The following is a 20,267-nucleotide window of genomic DNA, read 5'->3' as shown; positions in this document are numbered from 1 at the left end:
ATTTTTCTCATCTCTTTGACTTAGTTTTATTGTTCTCTGCCTCCGAATGAAGTTCTAGTATTATCATCGTCAACACTAGCTATTCAAGGGTTGTGCGCAATGAAGATGACCACTTGGAATCATAGACTCATTAGATTTATTATTATCAGGCGCCCCTGATGAAAAGTGTCTAGTTCTGCCGTTGACTCAATAGCGCTATCATTTCATTGTCGTCTAGTAACGATTCTTTCCAGACTCGGGCTCAATTTTCTAGTAATGACACAGGGATGGCGGAGAAGATTACACACGATAGATGGGCTTGTCGACGTATAGGTGGCATGTGCCCCAAAGAGCTTTGTGGCATAGTGTTGGCACAGCGACAAACATGCTACGTTGTCAACGCGCGATGTTGGTGTAACCAGATGATCCAACGCCATGCTTACGACAAAAAACGTGTGCATCAAGGACCAAGGTAAGTGATTGCCCGGTAAAGTATGCCACGTTGATACATGAGCCGTGGCATTGGCTAGGCTTGGTAAAGGTGGCGTTGTTGTAAAATAAAAAAAAATATGTTTGTACGAACATATACTTCTCTAAACCCTCCTAAATGAAAAAATGAAAAATAAGACCTGCAATCTTTGTAGTGCTCAGCTAGACTGGGAAGGGTCGACAATTATTTCCTAAAATACATTGCTTGAGCCAGAAACTCGTGTACCTCTCGCTTGGTAATAACATAAAGTGGAGGCTGCGCGCAACAAACCTTTTATCTTGAGGTAATCCAGCAGCCATTTATAAGGAGTAGCACGAGAAGCGGCTACACAGAACCAAACCAAACAAACTGACCGGCCGCAATCCGCCTGCCAGCGCCACAACATCCACGCGCGCAAGGGAGAGGGCGAAGCTTAAAAGGGAGGCTGCAGCTGCGGCGCAGCCGAGCGCACGAGGCCGGGCCGCCATTCCCTTCCTCCCTCGCTCGCTCTCTCTCTCTCTCTCTCTCTCTCTCTCTCCTCGCCGTGGAGATCCCGTCCACCCGGAACGTGGGTTCCTTCCTTCTTCCGCTGGTAAGTCATCCTAGCTTGCTTGCTTCGATGGATTCAATTCCCATGGCCCGTTGGGTCGAACTCCCAAGCGCGGCATTGTTCTGAACCAAACCCAAATCTTTCTATTTCAGCATCTCCGTTCAGCTCCATGGCCTGACCTCCGTCGTCGCTGTTGTTCTTCACCATAGCACCTCCTGGTACCACGCTAGTAAGTCGCCCATTGCCATTTTCTCTCTCTTTTTTTCTGTGCTGTGATTTGCTTGCTCTTCTTCTTTTTTTTTTTCTGTCTTCTTGGCCTGCATGTATTAGTCACAATTTAAACGCCCACTCCTCCCCAGTTTACGGCCTTGCCGGGCATTGCATTATTGTTCTCTCTTCTAGCCTTTGGCTGCGAGTGGTGGTTGACTTCCTGAACTCTTCAGATCGTTCTGGCCGATCGGGTCCGAGGAGGAAGACGACGACGCGGGCAACCCGCTGGCGCGGCGCGGGCGGCTCGTTTCCGCGGCGGGTAACTTCGCGGACGCTCCCTAGCCTGCCGTGGCTGTCAGTTACCTGGCTCGGCTGTAAGTATCTCTCTCGCCCGTCGCCGGTCACGTATGCTAGCTCCATCAATGCGTATCCCCTCTCTCCCCCGCTCCCGTATTCAATTATCACCTGGCCGGAGGGCCCACATTCATTTCGTGGGTTTAAGGTTGGTTGGCGTGGCAGGCGGAGCCGTTGGTGGATCGATCGAGCAGCAGGTCTCCACAACACAATGCACAACGGAGCCTTGCTTGCTCTAGTATATCTGCATGTCCCGATTTATTTTTTTAAAAAATAGTAGGAGTATCCGCATGTTTTAAGTTTCCACGGAGTGGAAAACATTTTAAAATTCCTGTTTCTTTAAAAAAAAAGGGAAGTCGTCCTGGTGCTGGTGGTAGTAGTAGATCTTAGGCGGGTCCCGTCGTGCAGGCAGCCGATCCTCACTGGCCGGTAGGGCGCTTTACCGGGGCCCGGCCGGCGCCTGGGGAGGAGATCAATAAAGCCCAGGCAATACGTTGATCTCGGGGACGACGGCCGCGGCGGGGCCCTGCGTGCACCACCATAGACCGATGCTTGCTGCCCACATCTCTGCGAGAGAGAGAGAGAGAGAGAGAGAGAGGGAGAGGGGGGGGGGAGAGAGAGAGAGAGAGAGAGGCTCCGCTGCCTCGTGCGGCGAGCGGCGTCGCTCGGAGTCTGCCCCATACGCGCCTGTCCGACCTCCATGGGCTGGCGCCCCTCGCCCGCGTACATGCATACACGGGACGGGCATAAACGAAACATCAGAAGCTTCCCTGCCCGCCATCTACGCTAGCTGTGGAGTATTTACCCTGCCGCTCTGCATCGTATGCAGAAAGAAACAGTCGCTGCATCTGCCCATCTATCGCTGCTCGCACAGTGCAGTGCTTCTACTGTTCGCGAACAGCATGTGTAGTGTAGGCTGGGGATGATACACTGCCATTGGAATGGGTTGCTTGCTCGCTTCGCTCTCATTTGTTTATGCCTTACCCGGGCGACCTGATTCTGATCTGCCCCCCGCTCCGCACCGGTGGTGGCGCTGCGTGCTGCGTGCGAGCTCTAGCTAGTCCGGTCCCTGCTGGCGCGGCGCCCTACGAGCTAGCTCGTATCTGCACAGTCGAGGCTGCCGCCAGCTCCTGGACGGGATCGGACAAGCAGGCCGCCTTCGCCGGCGTACGTGTGATAGTGATACAGAGTTGTTACTGACTACAGAGAGGCCTGCATGCTTGCTTGCTCTCGGCTTGAGGTCACTCTGGGCGGTGCTGTTACACTGTTTGTGCGGCTCAACGTAGTAATACAGTGACATACAGTGTGCACTTACAGTACATGTCATTGTACTTCTATCTACATGTAGTACTGATGTAAGCAGGTCAAGTTTGAGTTTTGTTGTTATACACTGGCGTGGAAATGGTTGGCATGCATTGGTTCACCGTATCATTCAGTATCTCCGGGACGCACTAGTTTTTTTTTTGTCTCGTCTTGGTCTGATCAGTTTGAGTGTTTGACCATGCGTGGCATGCATCCCTCGTGCAGGATACGCGGACGCGTCGCTGCTTCAGTTTACATCTGAGAGATACTAAACGCGTTAACCTCTTGCAGTTGCAGGCTGCAGTGACTCGTTTCAACTGAAGTCTGAAGATGCTGGCATGCATCGCGTGCTCCTCGAAGGAAGGCGGAGAGGACGGCTCCCGTGCCGCGGCCACGCCGCACGGCAAAGATGCCGTCAAGTCTCTCACCTCACAGGTTAACATCTACCGTCTCTCCATCTCTCACTCTCTACTAGTAGCTAGTACATGTGCATGCTGCTGCTACGAACATACTAGTACATTGCTCCTTTTTTATATATAAATTTACATTACTCTTTTCAAATGCTTGCTGCTATCGTCTCTCTAGCTCAGAGAGAGAGAGAGAGAGAGAGAGAGAGTCCACTGACACGAGCTAAACCTGCCTGTGCACTGTGATAAACCTGCGGGCTAGGAAAATTGCTCAAGCGAGCAGGCCACGGGCGTGTCGCGACCGAATTGAATTCCTAGTCCAACCGCAGCAGGCACACGCGCGCCGCCAATACATCCAAAGGGGCCGGTGGTTGAGATGAGCTGGCAGTATCTCCAGCATATTACTCATCTCTTATATTCTATATATTTTCTCTCTCCATCATCAATAATATTTTTTTATATTTTTAGTAGTCAATACTATAACACTTTTTATATTTTTGGGTAGTCAATACTATAGCAGATTACTCAACAAATAAGGTGGAGGGAGGAATTCTCAACATTTGAGTAGGAGGAAGGTGTGTTTTGATGATAAAATAAATTTAGCATTGATGATAGAATTGGTAATTTGCTAGAGCAACCATCGACTAGTAAAAAAGGATATATAGATTTTGTTATCGAGGAGAGAGATAAGTAATTTGGTGAAGATGCTGTGAGGGCGCATGAGACAAGGAACGCCGTCGCGATCGACTCCTGGCTCGGCTCGGCTGCCTCCTCCTGCACGCAGCATCCTACTCGGCTAGCTAGCGTTCACCGCCCAGTCGTAGGAGTAGTTCCGCCGCCCCACGCCGCTCCGCCCCATCCATCGAACGCCTGCACACGTCACCGTTCCGTTCCGGCCACGCGCCCAGCTACCCCGCCGCCGCCGCCGCCGTCTTCCGAGCTCGTCTTCTCTGCATCGTCGTCGTCTTCTACTTCCCCTGGCCATGCTCCTGCAGGCTCTCGTACCGCCAGCCTCTACCTTTCCTCTTTGTACGTACGCGTCACGCACAGACACAGCACTCAGGGCCAGATGAGCTGAGCTCTGAGACCGACGGCATGCATGCATGAAGCTGGCCAGCCTGAGAGACCCTGCATCCAACAGAGCAGCTGTTGCGTCAAGCTTTATTTGCTGCAGCGATAAGACTGCTGCTAAGCCATGCTCGCCCAAAAGCGCAGCGCGAGTGACAGCGATCAATCGATCTCGATCCCCCTTTAGGCGCGCCTAATAAGCAGGACGTGCATGCATGCTCACGGCGTTCCTCGCCGGCGAATAACACAATAAAGCCGGTCAAGGGGAGGATGCATGAGTGGACTGGGTGTGGTGGGGGATGGGTGTCTGCTGAGAGAGAGAGAGAGAGAGAGAGAGAGAGAGAGAGAGGATGCCTGAGGCCGGCCTCCCCTTTTGTTGCTTGGATCCCCGTCCCCTCGTCGCCTTTGCAGCTTGCCGGCGCCAGCACCTTTGCTGGCCTGTGCCAGATTTGAGCTCGCTTCGCCCCCAACATTCCCCTTACGCTTTATCCCCTCGAGCGATCTCCAGTCGCCGCCACCGGCGGGCGAGCGATTGCTAGACGCCGCCCGGCCGCCGGCGTCCCCACCACTCATTCGTTCATTCTCTTTGCCCGAAAGGAAAAGGCCGGGGCTACGCTGTGACGACGCTGGGTGCGCCCCGCCCTGGTTCTGGTGGGGATCACGCCACGCCACGCCACGGCCGTCGATCGCTTTCCCTCGTGGAAAGCCATACCGCGGCGGTGTTCTCTTTTTAGAACGCAACCTGGGACTGGGCGGGATTTGGCTTGCGCTCTCGGCATTCGCCATCGAATCAAGGCCGGCGCCGCGGGCCACCCACGGCGGGGGCGCGTGGTCCTCGGCGGCCTGCTGGCTACGCGACCCGCCCCACCCGGGGCCCGGCCGCCTGGGCCTCCCCCTGCCGGCCGGCCGCGCCCGGGCCACGCAGGCAGACACGCCGCGTCGCGGCCACCCTGCCGCTGATGTCTTTCCGGGCGCGCACGCAACGCACAACTCATGCACGCGTTGCGCACCTGCAGCGCGCAGGCAGGAGGGGAGGGGCCGGCCGGCCAAGGCCATACGCTGCGGCGTGGCTGCCATTATGAGCCGCGCCTTTGAGGCCGGGCGATCCTTGCATGCATGCATGCATGACGCTGTGGCGCAGCATGGTTCCTTGTTGCAGACAAAAGGGTAAAGATTTGCTTACCCCTGACCCCTGTGTGTCCCTAAGCCAGAGTGGTCCTCTCTGGTCTCTGTGAATCGCAGACTCGGAGTTCGATCTATCTGTGCATCTGTAGCCGTGCTCCTGATGATCGGCCTAATCAACATACCAGTAGCTGCTTTGATCGATTTAAGCGTGTGCGTTACGGGTATGCTTTGTTGAGTGCTCCATCACTAGCTAGGCGATAGTCATGTTATGAAGCCATTAGTCAATAGGCAATCCTTCTTGGTCATGTAAACCTAAAAAGCACCTACGTAGTACTCATGCACGATCCGTTCAGTCGAAGCAAAAACATTCCTTTTTTGCTGTGTTCTTAACAATTCTACATGTACTTAGGTTGATTAAGGTTCATTTTCCCTAAGTAACCTTTTCAACTTTGATTAAATTTATAAATAAAAAAGAAGCATCTATTACACCAAACGAGCGCACTATCAGGACATATTTTATTATAAAGTTAACAAAAAATAATTAGATGTTATAGAAGTTGCACTAGCGTGCATTTTTTCGACAAATTGCGATCAAAATTAGATAAAAGTTTAACTTAAAACAAATTAGAACAACCTACATTTCAGAATCCTAGTAGTGTATGTTTTCCACATATGTATACTTGACAGCTACTTATATGCTAGTTCGAGTCAGAGCTTACTTGAGTTACACTTGTTCGCTATTCCGACGACCTATGATATGGCTCCGTGAGCGTCTGAGTGAGTGGTTGCTAACTAGGCTCTCACGATGCGATGTGGCTGTCTTCAGCTCAAGGACATGGTGCTCAAGTTCTCCGGCTCCAGCAAGCACCATCAGTACAAGGGGACGGCCGGGACCCGATCGTCGTTCAGGAGCGGCGGGGGGAGCTACCGCCGCCCCTACCCCGGCTTCATCGACGACACCAGCTTCACGCCGGCGCCGAGCAGGGTTCTCGGCGAAGACTACTACCCGAGGACCGTATTGGCAGCGGGAGGCGCCGGCGGGGCGCGAACCGCGGCGTCGGATACGTTGGACGTGACCGGGAGGCAAGCAGCAGGCAAGAGCCCCAGCGCCGGCGGTAGCGGCTGGATCCCGAGCACCGGGGAGGATGTTGTCGCTGTGGAGGAGGCGGCGCCCAGGGAGTGGACGGCGCAGGTGGAGCCCGGCGTCCAGATCACCTTCGGCACCATCCCCACCGGCGGCAACGATCTCAAGCGTATCCGCTTCAGGTGTGTGCTCTCGTTACACTTCTCACTGTTGTTTCAGTGTTTCCCTGTTCGGATTACTGTGAACATGTCAGAACAAACTCAGAAGTTCACTGATTCTTGCGCTCGATCGACTAACTCCACCCTTGCCTGCGTCCTTTAATTTTGTGCCGGTGTGCGTACGCAGCCGGGAGATGTTCAACAAGTGGGAGGCGCAGCGGTGGTGGGGCGAGAACTACGACCGCATCGTGGAGCTGTACAACGTGCTGACGTTCAGCGGCCGGCAGCAGGGGTGCTCCACTCCGGTGTCCTCCGTCGACGACTCCGTGCTGGTCGGTACTCGCGCGCATCCCTCGTGACTCGAAATGATCATCGTCGCAGCTCCGTGACCGATCAAACGTAACGTGACAATGTGTTGTCGACGCGTGCAGAGAGAGTCGTCCTACTCCCATGGGGGCTCGACGAGCAGGGGCAGCCCGACCGCCGCGCCGCTGCCTCCGCCTCCGCCTCCTCCTCCGGCGGCGAGCAAGGAGCCGATCGCCCGGAGCGCGTCGTGCAAGGCAATGGCGCCGGGGTCATCGTCGTCGGCGCCGTACGCGGCCGCGCCGTCCACCAGGGCGGCGTACTACCCGTCCACGGCCGTGCCCGACCCGTCGGACCACGTCTGGGCGCACCACCTCAACATGCTCAACTCCGCCGCCGGCACGTCCGCGACGGGCGGCGGCGGCTGGGTCTCCTCGTCCTACGACCCGTCGCGCGCCACCACGTCGTCCCGGGACGAGGCCTCCGCGTCCCTCAGCAACGTGAGCGACCTGGAGGCGGCGGAGTGGATCGAGGAGGACGAGCCGGGCGTGTGCCTCACCATCCGCGAGCTCGGCGACGGCACCCGCGAGCTCCGCCGCATCCGCTTCAGGTACGGCACCGATCGATTGATCATGGCCTCGCGAAAGCATCGCCGGCTACTCGATCAAACCTTCTCGATCGCACGCCTCACGCACGCTCCGTGTTTCTGTGGTGTCTGCATTGCAGCCGGGAGAGGTTCGGCGAGGACAGGGCCAAGGTGTGGTGGGAGCAGAACAGAGAGAGGATACAGGCGGAGTACCTGTAGAAAGGGATGCAAATTGCAGGCTCTGATGGGGATAACCAAACGTGTTGGGGGGATAGATATTAGGGGGATAATACCGCTATACATGGCGAAAAGGGTGTGAAGGGTGAGAAAAGAAACAGGTGACGGTACTTGGCTTTGGCTAAGCTTGTACATGGAGCTCTGGGGGTAAACTTGGGTGTCTAGATGGATATGTGCTTATTACTGTCCGGTTTAGTTACCTTGTTATGCACATTTCGGTTCCTTTCGATGGTTAAATTTTGTTGATTTTGGTTCTCCGTTTTCTTGCTTGGGTTTATGTAAGTAGCCCTCACTTTGTTGTGGGTGATCGAAAAGTAAGCTGGTTGATTGTGGTGGGGTTTCTGAGAAATGCAGTCTAGAGAGCGGTCAGGATTCAGATGAAGTGATGTGCAGATTTGAAGCTAGGAAGATTGAAATAAGAATGTACTAAAAGGGGAAACGATTAATTATGCACCAAGACTATAGTTCACTCGGTGTTATATTGGCAGTTGTGCAAGCCAATCAGGTTGGTAGAGGTAGACCTCGTGGCACAGATCATTTTGCAATCTGCAGAGCAGTCAGGAACTCATGTATGCTAATCGGTGGGCTTCATTGGCACCAAGAAAGAGGGCGAGATTCAAGGTTGAAGATATAGCTGGAAGATTCCAGAACAACTTGGTCTATTTCTGATGCTCACGAGGAGAAATGTTTGTCCGGCGAAGAATCGCATGGCACGCTGCCAGCCCACCCCACGCACGGCCCAAAATAGTCTTGCGAGTCGCAGCCACCAAAAGCCCAAGAAAACCACGGGTCCACAGTGGCTGCCCTCTCTAGTCTCTACCAACCGTCCCCTTCCCGACAGCCTCGCCTATCGCCGGCGTCCGGCGATCGCCGGCACCCGAGGATGGACCATCCATCCACGTGATGGATCCGCCAGCACCCTCGCCGCGGCCCCCTGCGGGCGAGGGGGCACAGCAAGAGGAGCGGAGCGGGCGGGGTCCTAGGTCTGCTCTCCGTGGCGCTCTCGGAGTGGCCTTCCCCATCGCGGCCTCGTTCCTCTTCTCCTTCCTCGTCGGGCTCGCTGGGCTCGCGCTTGGTGGCCTCTCATCCACTGCATCCGTCTCCATGCCCTCCACCTGCCGCATCCTCTCCACCGGTCAGTCGCTACCCTCCTTCCCGATTTATTTCCGTAGCTGCAGCTTTAGAGCTTAGTGATTTGGTAAGGTTTGGGCAATTAATACCACGGATTAGCTGCTCTGTTGATACGCTCCAAGATCTTACTGCAGGTTTAAGTCTAGTTTATTTTTTGATGAGCATAACGTTTTGTGATTCGTCTGATTTCTCATAGTTCAGATAGTGTGAACTTACTATGCTAGCTTGTGAATTGTGATGCACGACCAGTGTCCTTCTACTAAATACTGATAGATTTCACTGTACCACATATTGTATGGTTATAATGTGATTGTGCCTTTCAATTGTTTAGATGAAATTGTACAGATATGTATCTACCATTTGTGCTTGATGTGTTTGCTGGTACATTGTAGGCGTTGACCTTAGGTCATCAAAAGTTTGTGAGCTTGGATTATTGAACTATAGAGCTAAGCATGTCTTTTACCCATCAAGTAAGAGAAGATTCCGCTGCCACGATGACTACTACTGGGCTTCAATTTTCCAGGTGAGAATATGTGCTATAATGTACTTCCATGAAACATGGTTGCATCTCTAGTTGAACTTCTGCAAATGTCAATTAAGTTGTCGATTGGCTAAAATTTTGCATTTTAAGTCTAATATTAACTGGATGGAGTTGTGAGGCCATTGTCATACTCAGTTCCTCTAGTTTTAGCCAGTACATTACTCTATTTTTGTTAACAGTGTTTAGATGTTATTCACAGTTTCTAGTTTGCTTGAAAAGCTTGGAAATATGCAAAGAAAGGCAAAACTTGTTTACATGTTGAAATGTTGTGCATCGTCTTTCAGTTTTTCACAGCGACCACTCATGCTTTGTGTTTTATCGTGGTTCTAATATCATTAAGGCTTGTGGTATGTGTTTAGTTGACCGGTTATCATTTGTGTTGTGTTGATTGTAGGTTGAATACACAGAATATTTTTCTGGCCAAGTATCTTATGCTGTGGCAGAGACCCCGAAAGAGGCTCTTCCTCATAATTGTCGACCTGATTTTGGTGCTGCGTGGTCTACAACATTAAAGTTCAAGGTATTTTACTATGACTTATCTTATCTAGTTCCTTGTAAGATGTGCTATCTACTTCCTATATTCCTAACACCCCATAACTTCACAAGTTCTTTTCCAGTTTTTATGTGAATCTTCACTTATGCCACCACCTTTTGCTTGTGTCATGTTTAGTTGTCAACTGTCATTTCCACATCGTCATTTCGTGACCTCCTTCATTTGTAGGTCAACGAATCGTACAGCTGCAGATATACGCTAGGCGGTAACAAGGCTGATATTCACTCAGACAAGCTATTCAATTGTACTGCTGAGGAACCTTCAACAAGGGAGATTCTCAAAAGGATACTTACACTGTGAGTATTATGCTTTTTCCCAAATCTTGCTTGTTAGCTACTTGGCACTGCAACATATGAAAATATTGAGCTAATCTAAATGTCACCCCATGAAACTTAGATGGCTAGAATTTCTGTTGCTAGATTATTGCTCTAATCTGTTCCCAGTTCTTTTCTAATTTGTTACTTGATCAGATAGATGAAGTCAACTATGCTTGTACTGCACTTTCACTATATTTTAAATATACTAGCAACTTATTTGTGTCCTTTCTACACCTACACTAACTACCTGCACATCTGTTTTATTGGAAAATGGTTCTTTGTTTTCATTTAGATGGATGCTGCTATTGTTTTCCACATCTTTTTGGCTGATTTTACATAATATTAATACAGGTTCTCAGAGTCGTATGTGTCAGAAGATTTCAGTTCAAAACGAATGCTTGGATATGTCGCAGCAGGTGTCTTGCTCGGCATGTTGAGTTCGATGTTCATTACTGTCTTATTTAGAGGCTGCTATGGATTATTGCTTGCTGCTGCTAGGTGGACCGTGAGGAAGCATAGCATGAGGGTGTTTGCTGGTCGGCTGAAGCGTGCCTGCCTTCTTGTTGCATATGTATCTGCTGTGGGCTGGATTACCTTGCAGTATAGCAAATTTATCGGATTGAAAGAACTTTTGTCGGATTCTGAACTCATGGAGAGGTTCTTTTGAACTGTAGATGTATGTGCCGGTGTATATTGTTGTACTTGTAATACCAGTCGGTTCCTAAGAGGTCTTTTAGGTTGACCTGGAACCAATCCCCTGTTGTGCTAGGATGTGCATGCTGGGAACACTGCTGCTCTCTCACAGACAGACACACACGTCTTGCATGCCACAGTTTATCAAGGATAGCTAGCTAACGTCACAGATGATGCATCTTTTTTCCTTTGAAAATTTGTATACTGCAAACTGCTGAGAAAGATTCCACTTGAATACTTGATGACCAGTTCTCAATACACTTGCTTGCCCTTTTGGCCCTTTTCTGATTTGGCGGGTGTTCCTAATTTGCCTCAACTGCACGTGCTGTTCCTTTTGCTCCAAACAATGTGTTTCATGGCTCAGTTCATCACGCGTACGGAGTAGGTACCTAACATCACAGTTAATCTGGAATTCCCAGGCTTTGTAACCATGAACGGCACTCGTTTGCAAATAATGATAATTTGAGCCGAATTCATTTTTCGTTAGAAATTTGAGCTGGCGCTATTAGTAAATTTATCGCTTTATGATTGTTTTCTTGTGGGGGTCAAACCAACTGCACTGAAACCTGCTTTTAGCACTAATACATAATGGCACATTTGGAATACCTGGGACATGAACAATTGAACAGCATTCGTCAGAATCCAAACCAGAAGTCTCTCGGAGTGTCCTTTGTCCCGAGGAAAATTCTGTTGCTGTTATAGCCTGATTCTATTTCGCCCAAGCTAAATAGGTCTTAAGGCATGTCTAGAAACCTTTAGAACCGAGCAATTTCCTTGGAAAGAATACTGAATTCTCCAAACTCAGAGCACGATTCCACCTAATCTTCCAATTCTCAGTAGACCCGCTTGAGCTTGACCGCGTCTTTCCGATTGGATCTGGTGCGTCGTTCCCAATTTGCTGCAACCGCACCGCACGTGCCTGCACCTTTCCGTATTCGATCGCCATTTTTCCAGCCACGGCGAATGGTCAGGTCGCCGCCACCCGGGTTGACCTCCAGCGGTGGACTGACTAGTAGCCGCCTAGCCGAGCATCCCGTGGCGTCCAGGTCCAGGCTCACCGCACCGGGACCGACGGCCAGGACCCGTCCCCGCATGGCGCCGCCCGTGCTCGTCTGATCGGATGGGATCCAGCAGCAGAAACCTCATCGCGTGAGGTCAACCACGGCAAAACCAATCACGATGCCTCGCGAACGGACCCGGAAGCCGTCGAAGCCTCGACGGCTCCGTTCGATGGTCCCGCCTCACGCGCGCGCGCGCAGCCGTTGGTGGGTTGGTCTCTCTGTGGCTTGATTGCTTCGGTCACGTCGTCTTCCTGCACGGCACGGCACTTGGAAAGCACGGCTAGCCACCGGCCGCGACGGCGCTCCGTCCGGGAAGCATCCCGCCGGGCCCCCCGGCCGGCCAGGCCGAGCCCAGGACGCGCCCGTATAAAAACCTCACCCCAACGGAAAGGGTCATCGTCCCATCTTTCACAGCAGCAACACCACAAATCATCAGTTCCGTAACCTCGCAGACAAAAAAAAAAGAATTCTTTCTTTCACAAGGCCTATTGTCCCAGCCACAGGGAAAGGAGTCGGTTGCGATTAGTTGTTGATCACAAGCCATGAGCTCTCGCATGGCCGGGGCAGCGCTCCTGCGCCACCTGGGCCCGCGCCTGTTCGCCGCCGAGCCGGCCGTGTCCGGGCTCGCCGCGAGGGGCGCCATACCCGCGGCCGCGAGGATCCTCCCCGCGCGGATGGCCAGCACAGCCGCGGAGGCCGCCAGCGCGAAACAGCACGGCAGCGCAGGCGGCGGCACCGAGAAGCAGGAGGAGGCAGCCGGCGGGCAGAGCAAGAAGGCCATCGTCAGCTACTGGGGCATCGAGCCGCCGAAGCTCGTCAAGGCGGACGGCACGGAGTGGAGGTGGCCCTGCTTCAGGGTGAGCACCGCGCCTTCTGCAGTCGCGCTCCGTTTCAAAGACGACGACGCTTGCATTGCATATGGTTAGTTGTTACCATCTCTAACAAGAACGTGCGACTCGTGCAGCCTTGGGACACGTACACGTCGGACACGTCGATCGACGTGAAGAAGCACCACGAGCCGACGACGCTGCCGGACAAGGCGGCGTACCTGCTGGTCAAGTCGCTGCGGGTTCCCATGGACCTCTTCTTCCAGCGCCGGCACGCCAGCCACGCGCTGCTGCTGGAGACGGTGGCCGCCGTGCCGGGCATGGTTGGCGGCATGCTCCTCCACCTGCGCTCCCTCCGCCGCTTCGAGCACAGCGGCGGCTGGATCCGGGCGCTGCTGGAGGAGGCGGAGAACGAGCGGATGCACCTCATGACGTTCCTCGAGGTGACGCAGCCGCGCTGGTGGGAGCGCGCGCTCGTGCTCACCGCGCAGGGCGCCTTCTTCAACGCCTACTTCGTCGGCTACCTCCTCTCCCCCAAGTTCGCGCACCGCGTCGTCGGCTACCTCGAGGAGGAGGCCGTGCACTCGTACACCGAGTACCTCAAGGACCTGGAGGCCGGCGTCATCGACAACACGCCGGCGCCGGCCATCGCCATCGACTACTGGCGCCTCCCCGCCGACGCCAAGCTCAAGGACGTCGTCACCGTCGTGCGCGCCGACGAGGCGCACCACCGCGACGTCAACCACTTCGCATCGGTACGCACGCTACATCATGTCGCAGAAAACATTTTCACTGTATGTGTTGATGAGAAACTATGAGCAGTTTGAGCTGATTTAGTGATCTCTGTGGCTTGATACGTTTCGCAGGACATCCATTACCAGGGGATGAAGCTCAAGGACACGCCCGCGCCGCTCGGATATCACTAATGTGTTGATGCGAACTGCTCAGTTCAGCATTTTTACCCATTATTACGCTCTATCGTTCAACATAATGTTTTGTGCTAGCCGAAGTTGCTTAATTAGCAGACAGGACTGGTTTTTGCTACTTGTATGCGAACCAGTTGGCTATGTACGTAGGTTGTACTTTGTACATATTATCAAATCTATTTGTAATAAAAAAAAATACAGGAATACAGTACGCTGTGCAAAAATGTGGCCTACCTGGGAAACAAATGGAACCAATAATATAAAAAGGGGAAAATGGCCAGCAAAGCAGCAAGTTTGAAACACCACATCTCTCAGTGGCATCGAACTCACCATATAGTTTCATAATTGCAGCCCAAATCGCCCTCCCACTCCTTTCAATGCTGTCAACACAAATAAGCCCCTATAAGCCTTGGAGCCAGCTGTTTAGCGCACGGGAGCAAGTTCCGTGACAACGAACGATAACAAATCTTTCAAGTGACGGAATAGTACCATTCTCTTAGATGAGAGCACCTTAGCCAGAGGCAAAGCAAGGCGCATGAGGTACCAGTAGCGGTGACATCCACCGCACGAAAGAGTGAACACAAAATCGTAGACCAAGTAAGAAAAATTATTTTTGGGGCCTAAAATAACTCACAAACCATTTTTAGTTAAAATATTTATGTCCATGCCTCAATCTTCGTTATTTTCTCAGAGGCAGTAACCTTGGATATTTTTTTCCTCATAGTTCAAGCTTGTAAGATTTGGCAACAAGTAATTTAGCATTTTTGCAAATAAAAACAATCCATTAGAAGAAACAAAAAAAAGAGTGCCAAGTGCTATGCACTTGCGTAAAAAGAAAATTCTTTTTCTTCCGAGCAAAAGCAAAGCTGATTATATAGTAGTCAGCCTTGAAACAAGCAGCCGAAAGGTCAAATGATGGACACATAAAGAGTGCAGAAATGGTATACTATAACCTGTACCTACACTTTACAAAATCGTCTAGGTCTAGCTACTCTTTTTTCCTATGTCTTTCTCAAATCATGTGTGCTGTAGTAGTAGTTAGTTGGCTACAGGGTATGGGAGTATCATGCATGGAGGATCTACTAGCCGCCGGTTAGTTGCAGCAATATAATTTGTTTCTGCACGCGGTATTCATTGCCTCAAAGTATTCATCTGATGAGTGCCGAAGTGGTGAGGGTGACATCCTTCTCAATTCTGCGCTCTTGGACAGCTCCAGCAAGCTAGGATAAAATTTCCCCTAGCTAGCCGGGTCCTGTTAGTTTCCGGCTTATGCTTTGGCTTATGTTTTGGGGACCCAAACCATTGTTAAGGGTCTGTTTGGATGTGCTAAAATTAAGTGCTAAACTTTAGTATCTATAAGCACTTACACACTTGCTAAAGTTTTCAAATTTGACTAAAGTTTAGCCCACCTCATTAGCATCCTATTTGGATGGACTAATGCTAAATTTTAGCACTTTGGGACATTAGCGCTTGGATCCAAACACCCCTAATTTAAAATATCCTTCTTCTATGAATTGAGCTAAAAAAGCTTCCAGCACTGAAGATTATGCTACCTGTGTTGCCAAATTTTTTTAGCGGAAGGTCTGGAAGATTCTAGTATTATTGACCCGTGACTCTATACTGGCACATGCTTTATTTGGTCGTGGCCGCCCTGTCCGTTTTTGCGTGTTATTAGAGAAATTGTGTGGCTGTTTACCGTTGGAATAGAATACCCGTACGTCCGGCTGCCCTCACGACGGCTACTTGTCGTGCTCCGATTGGTCGGTCAAATCATAGTGGCACCGCGCTGGATCGAGCTCACCTCAGCGCGCAACCACCTCGCGCGCGGCGGCGCTGCTCGATCTGTCCGAGAAGCTTCACCGCCGGCCGAGCCCAAGCTCCCCTGCTTCCCTATAAAACCACTCCACAATTAGAGGATGTTTCGTTGTACCAGCACAGCAAAAGCACTAAGCCATCTGATCGCAACACAGCCACAATCGCTTCCAGTTTCCTTCCAGTTCCTCCAAAGATTTCGCGCCACTTGCCGGCTCTGAAGCAGGTTCACTAGTTGCACAGCACAGCACAGCCATGAGCTCCCGAATGGCCGGAGCCGCGCTCCTGCGCCACCTTGGCCCCCGCCTCTTCGCGGCGGAGCCGGTGTCCGGGCTCGCCGGGAGAGGGCTCGTGCCCGCGGCCGCCAGGATTCTCCCCGCGCGGATGTCGAGCACGGCCGCGGAGGCCGCCGCCAGAGAAGCTGCCGCGCCCGAGCAGCACGGCGGCGGCAGCACCGAAAAGCCGAAGCCCGCGGATGGGCAGGAGAAGAAGGGCATCGTCAGCTACTGGGGCATCGAGTCGCCGAAGCTCGTCAAGGAGGACGGCACGGAGTGGAGGTGGTTCTGCTTCAGGGTGAGCAGAGCACTGACCAACACATTTCTGCATGCAACCACGCACGAGTTTCTCGTTGCACGGCTTCCAATTTGTGATCGGTCTCTCTGATCGTTTGCTGTGCGTTGATGCAGCCATGGGACACGTACAGAGCTGACACGTCGATCGACATGAAGAAGCACCACGAGCCGAGGGCGCTGCCGGACAAGCTGGCCTACTGGCTGGTCAAGTCGCTGGTCGTGCCCAAGCAGCTCTTCTTCCAGCGCCGTCACGCCAGCCACGCGCTGCTGCTGGAGACGGTGGCGGCCGTGCCGGGCATGGTGGGCGGCATGCTGCTGCACCTGCGCTCGCTGCGCCGCTTCGAGCACAGCGGCGGGTGGATCCGGGCGCTGCTGGAGGAGGCCGAGAACGAGCGGATGCACCTCATGACGTTCCTGGAGGTGGCGCAGCCCAAGTGGTGGGAGCGCGCCCTCGTGCTCGCCGCGCAGGGCGTCTACTTCAACGCCTACTTCGTCGCCTACCTGGCCTCGCCCAAGTTCGCGCACCGCTTCGTCGGCTACCTCGAGGAGGAGGCCGTGCACTCGTACACGGAGTACCTCAAGGACCTCGAGGCCGGCGTCATCGAGAACACGCCGGCGCCGGCCATCGCCATCGACTACTGGCGCCTCCCCGCCGACGCCAGGCTCAAGGACGTCGTCACCGTCGTGCGCGCCGACGAGGCGCACCACCGCGATGTCAACCACTTCGCCTCGGTACGTACTCCGTAGCTTCCAAGATTTCTCACCTGCTCTGTGTGGACAGATTTGACCAATCTGGTCAGATAATTAACCGAATCATCTGGATCGCTGTTTCGTCGTGCAGGACATCCATTACCAGGGGATGAAGCTCAAGGACACGCCTGCACCTCTGGGGTACCACTGATCAGTCGGCATGTCTTGCTCAATTCAGCAATGTTTTCACCTGTTGCCCCTCGGAAACCTTGTTTGGGATCAATTGGTCTGCATGGTTCCTGGGTAAATGGTCAGCTAGTGTCTTCATAGTTTTGCCACGTAATCGAGTCTGATTTACCACTTGTATGAGAATGAATTGGTTCTTGGTTGTGCCTATGGAACACGTGTCATCCTGTACATATTAACGAGAGGCATTCATCAAATTGTTTAGTTTGAAACCAGATTACACCATGGTAACAGGGAGACGCAATAGCGAGTCACTAACGCTGAGTTGCAATTACGCTACTTTGTTTGCCACTTATTGGAAACCGATCATTTGACTCATCCATGATGGAATTGGAAGTCCCGTGTGAGAACCGCTCAATTTAATATCATTTTAAGCGAAACCGTCGGTTCTTATTATGAAGATGAGAGTTAACTCGCGCTCGCGCGCCACGGGTTAACCCACATCTAAACTTCCGAGAACCAACTTAACTTTTCACCGAAAATATTAAACCCGATAGTCCCGGTATGTGCTCCAACATATGCTCAAGATCACGCATATGCATATACCGTCACAAGCTCATGCATCACCATTGATCCACAAAGAGCAAATTTTAATACAAAGTGAAGCCATTAACCATTACAACATTGACATAAGGGAAGGTTCCAAATCTGGAATTTAAGGTTCAATAAAGGATACAAGCCTCGGGCTCACAATAACATAGAAGAGATAAAAACCATAAAGCTTAATATTTATCATGATAACCCCAAGTACGATACGCAGCGGAAAATATAACGATAGATAATATTAATGGCGTCTTGCTCAAGGACACCATTGACTATATTGGCCTATTCCTCGCCCGCGCTGGGTTCGGCGGGGTAGAAATGGCCAAACACCACTTCCGGCTCACCTGCAACTTAGTATAATAAAGCAACATGAGTATAAAGATACTCGCAAGACTTACGCGAATAAATAGATCAAGAAAAATGCATATAAAGGCTCACAAAAAGGCTTTAGGGTTAAGTAAATTAATTAAGCATGAGCTCTCTAATTCCACCATCTAGCCTCCTAGCATTTTAATTAACTTGCCCAACCCACCTTAAATTTTAGTTAATTAGATAACTCAATTCCTAAGCATCAACAAGAGGGAACGTAACATGCAACCAACCATTCGACCAAAACTTCTACGAAGATTTCGTAGGATAAAGAGCTTGCTCATGACCGAGAGCGCGGCAATTCGAATTGATTCATTAACCTTGCAAGGGTGTACATCTTTACCCACAGGATACAAGGACCATGCGACTCACCCAACCGATCACATTGGGCAAGGCGGTACTCGCATCAACCTTTTCCGATAAGTTGTAACCGTTGAACATCACGCCTAGCTTGCGCGGAGAGTTACCTAGGTCCACCGGGGACACCCCTAAGCCTCTCTACAAAGCCCTATGGCCACGCATCTAGGACCGTGCATCAACGATTAGAACTAGAAGGTAATCGGTTTATCCACCCCATGAATGGATATGTGGTAGTACGATAAGTGCTCAATTTCCAAGGTCATCCACGGACGGTCCTTAATCGGTTCAAGCGGACTAAACCTCCAAGACTCCTTTCTCTAGACCCTACCTTCCGCTCAAACCTCAAAACCACACTTCCAATTAGACCGATCCAAACCAACAACCCAACACCGGATAACATATTTAAGATAATAAAATATGGGTGAAACAAGTGATCCTATTCCAATTTTCCCTACAAGATATCTACCAACTCTAGGCACGACTAAGCATTTAGTTAAATGAGTTGCAACTAGCTACGTGTGCCAAGGGCATGGATATACAAAATCAAGAGAGGACATTGCATGAAAATAGGACCAACGATGCAATAGATAAATAATTAACATAAGCATAGATACCCCAAGTGAAATAACTAAATTTAAGAAAGTTAAGTAGGTCAAGGGATCATGCTTAGCTGCTTGCTTTGGTTCTCTTCTTGTTCAACAACACACTCGGCTCCCGGCTCGGTCTCAACGAACTCGGTGGGCTCAACGGGTGCGTCCTCCGGCGTCTCGGTCACTAAAAAGCATGAATGAGATGTGTGCATTAGGATGATGCTAATGATATGAAAAGAGTTGGTATGATATGAAATGGAAATGAAGTACCACAAGGAGGCACGCAAGCAAAATACACGAAGCTCGATCAATAATTCAAAATCTAAACCCGAAGGCGAACTTGCTCACACAACAAATAGCAAGAATAAATCATGGTTTTATTTCTGCACACAGGGGATCTCAAGAGGAAATCATGAGAGTTGAAATTGCATCAAGAGCATATTTGTGGAATTACTTATGTTATTTATAATTTTCAGCAGCTAAACTCAAGTTAAATCTTAAAAGATACTCAAAGCATCTCTATAAATTCTCAAAGAATTACTGGAGACAGAGGACATGGTAATAAAAGTAATAGAAGTGGTTTTTATCATTTTATCAATTTTCTATCAAAAGTTATTCATTTTACAAGTTTGCAGGCAGCAAAACCAAAAATGCATTAAAACCCTATCAAACAGCCTAGGAACATTTACACAAGCTGCACCATGAGATAAAGCATTTCATCAGAAATTTAACAAGACTTAGTTTAGCATTTCTAAAGCATCACACAACAAGATTAACAATTAACTTGGTTTAGCAAGAATAACCTATAACTCAAGGTACAGGACTCTAACATGTATAAAATTAATTTCTCTAAGTAGATCTATTACAGAGGAGTCAAACAAAATAAATTTCACAATTTTTGGAGATCCACAACAATTTCTATGCAAATTACAAGAATCAACATGAAATGAAAGGGGTGAAATGTGGAGCAAAAGGCTAGAGCCACCCGGATCTGGCACTCCCGGGCGCCGACAGGTGGGCCCAGGCTGCCAGCCTCGGGCCGGGAGAAGTCAAGGCCGGCCGCGGCCTTGACCCGCCACGAGGGGCGCCAGCACGCGCCCACGACGCGGCCCGCGCGCGCACGACGTCGCGGCGGCGACCGACGGAGCGCGGCCACGAGGGGCGAACGGAGTGGGGCAGCGCGCGCACGAGGGGCGCGGCGCGA

At 51.2% G+C, this 20,267-nt stretch overlaps 4 protein-coding genes across 4 annotated transcripts; all 4 read left to right on the top strand.

Moving 5' to 3' along the window:
* Positions 1–3,194: 3,194 nt before the first annotated feature.
* Positions 3,195–8,086, top strand: LOC112901360 (protein Brevis radix-like 2). Its single transcript, XM_025970256.1, has 5 exons — positions 3,195–3,299; positions 6,291–6,730; positions 6,894–7,038; positions 7,138–7,619; positions 7,736–8,086. Exons 1-5 carry the CDS (start codon positions 3,195–3,197, stop codon positions 7,812–7,814), a joined length of 1,251 nt encoding a protein of 416 aa, XP_025826041.1. The 3' UTR covers positions 7,815–8,086.
* Positions 8,087–8,615: 529 nt separating this feature from the next.
* On the top strand, positions 8,616–11,347 carry LOC112898842. Its single transcript, XM_025967143.1, has 5 exons — positions 8,616–8,967; positions 9,356–9,486; positions 9,899–10,024; positions 10,226–10,353; positions 10,726–11,347. Exons 1-5 carry the CDS (start codon positions 8,736–8,738, stop codon positions 11,039–11,041), a joined length of 933 nt encoding a protein of 310 aa, XP_025822928.1. The 5' UTR covers positions 8,616–8,735; the 3' UTR covers positions 11,042–11,347.
* Positions 11,348–12,514: 1,167 nt separating this feature from the next.
* LOC112898844 (ubiquinol oxidase 1b, mitochondrial-like) lies at positions 12,515–14,105 on the top strand. The gene is made up of 3 exons (XM_025967144.1): positions 12,515–12,985; positions 13,093–13,710; positions 13,822–14,105. The coding sequence occupies exons 1-3, from the start codon at positions 12,671–12,673 to the stop codon at positions 13,879–13,881; spliced, it is 993 nt and encodes a 330-aa protein (XP_025822929.1). The 5' UTR covers positions 12,515–12,670; the 3' UTR covers positions 13,882–14,105.
* A 1,640-nt stretch (positions 14,106–15,745) lies between these two features.
* LOC112899931 (ubiquinol oxidase 1b, mitochondrial-like) lies at positions 15,746–17,416 on the top strand. The gene is made up of 3 exons (XM_025968590.1): positions 15,746–16,266; positions 16,380–16,997; positions 17,107–17,416. The coding sequence occupies exons 1-3, from the start codon at positions 15,949–15,951 to the stop codon at positions 17,164–17,166; spliced, it is 996 nt and encodes a 331-aa protein (XP_025824375.1). The 5' UTR covers positions 15,746–15,948; the 3' UTR covers positions 17,167–17,416.
* The last annotated feature ends 2,851 nt before the right edge of the window (positions 17,417–20,267 follow it).

The sequence above is a fragment of the Panicum hallii genome, chromosome 7 (assembly GCF_002211085.1).
Source record: "Panicum hallii strain FIL2 chromosome 7, PHallii_v3.1, whole genome shotgun sequence".
NCBI lineage: Eukaryota > Viridiplantae > Streptophyta > Magnoliopsida > Poales > Poaceae > Panicum > Panicum hallii.
Note: the sequence above shows the minus strand (reverse complement) of the source record. Positions and strands in the feature narration are given on the sequence as shown.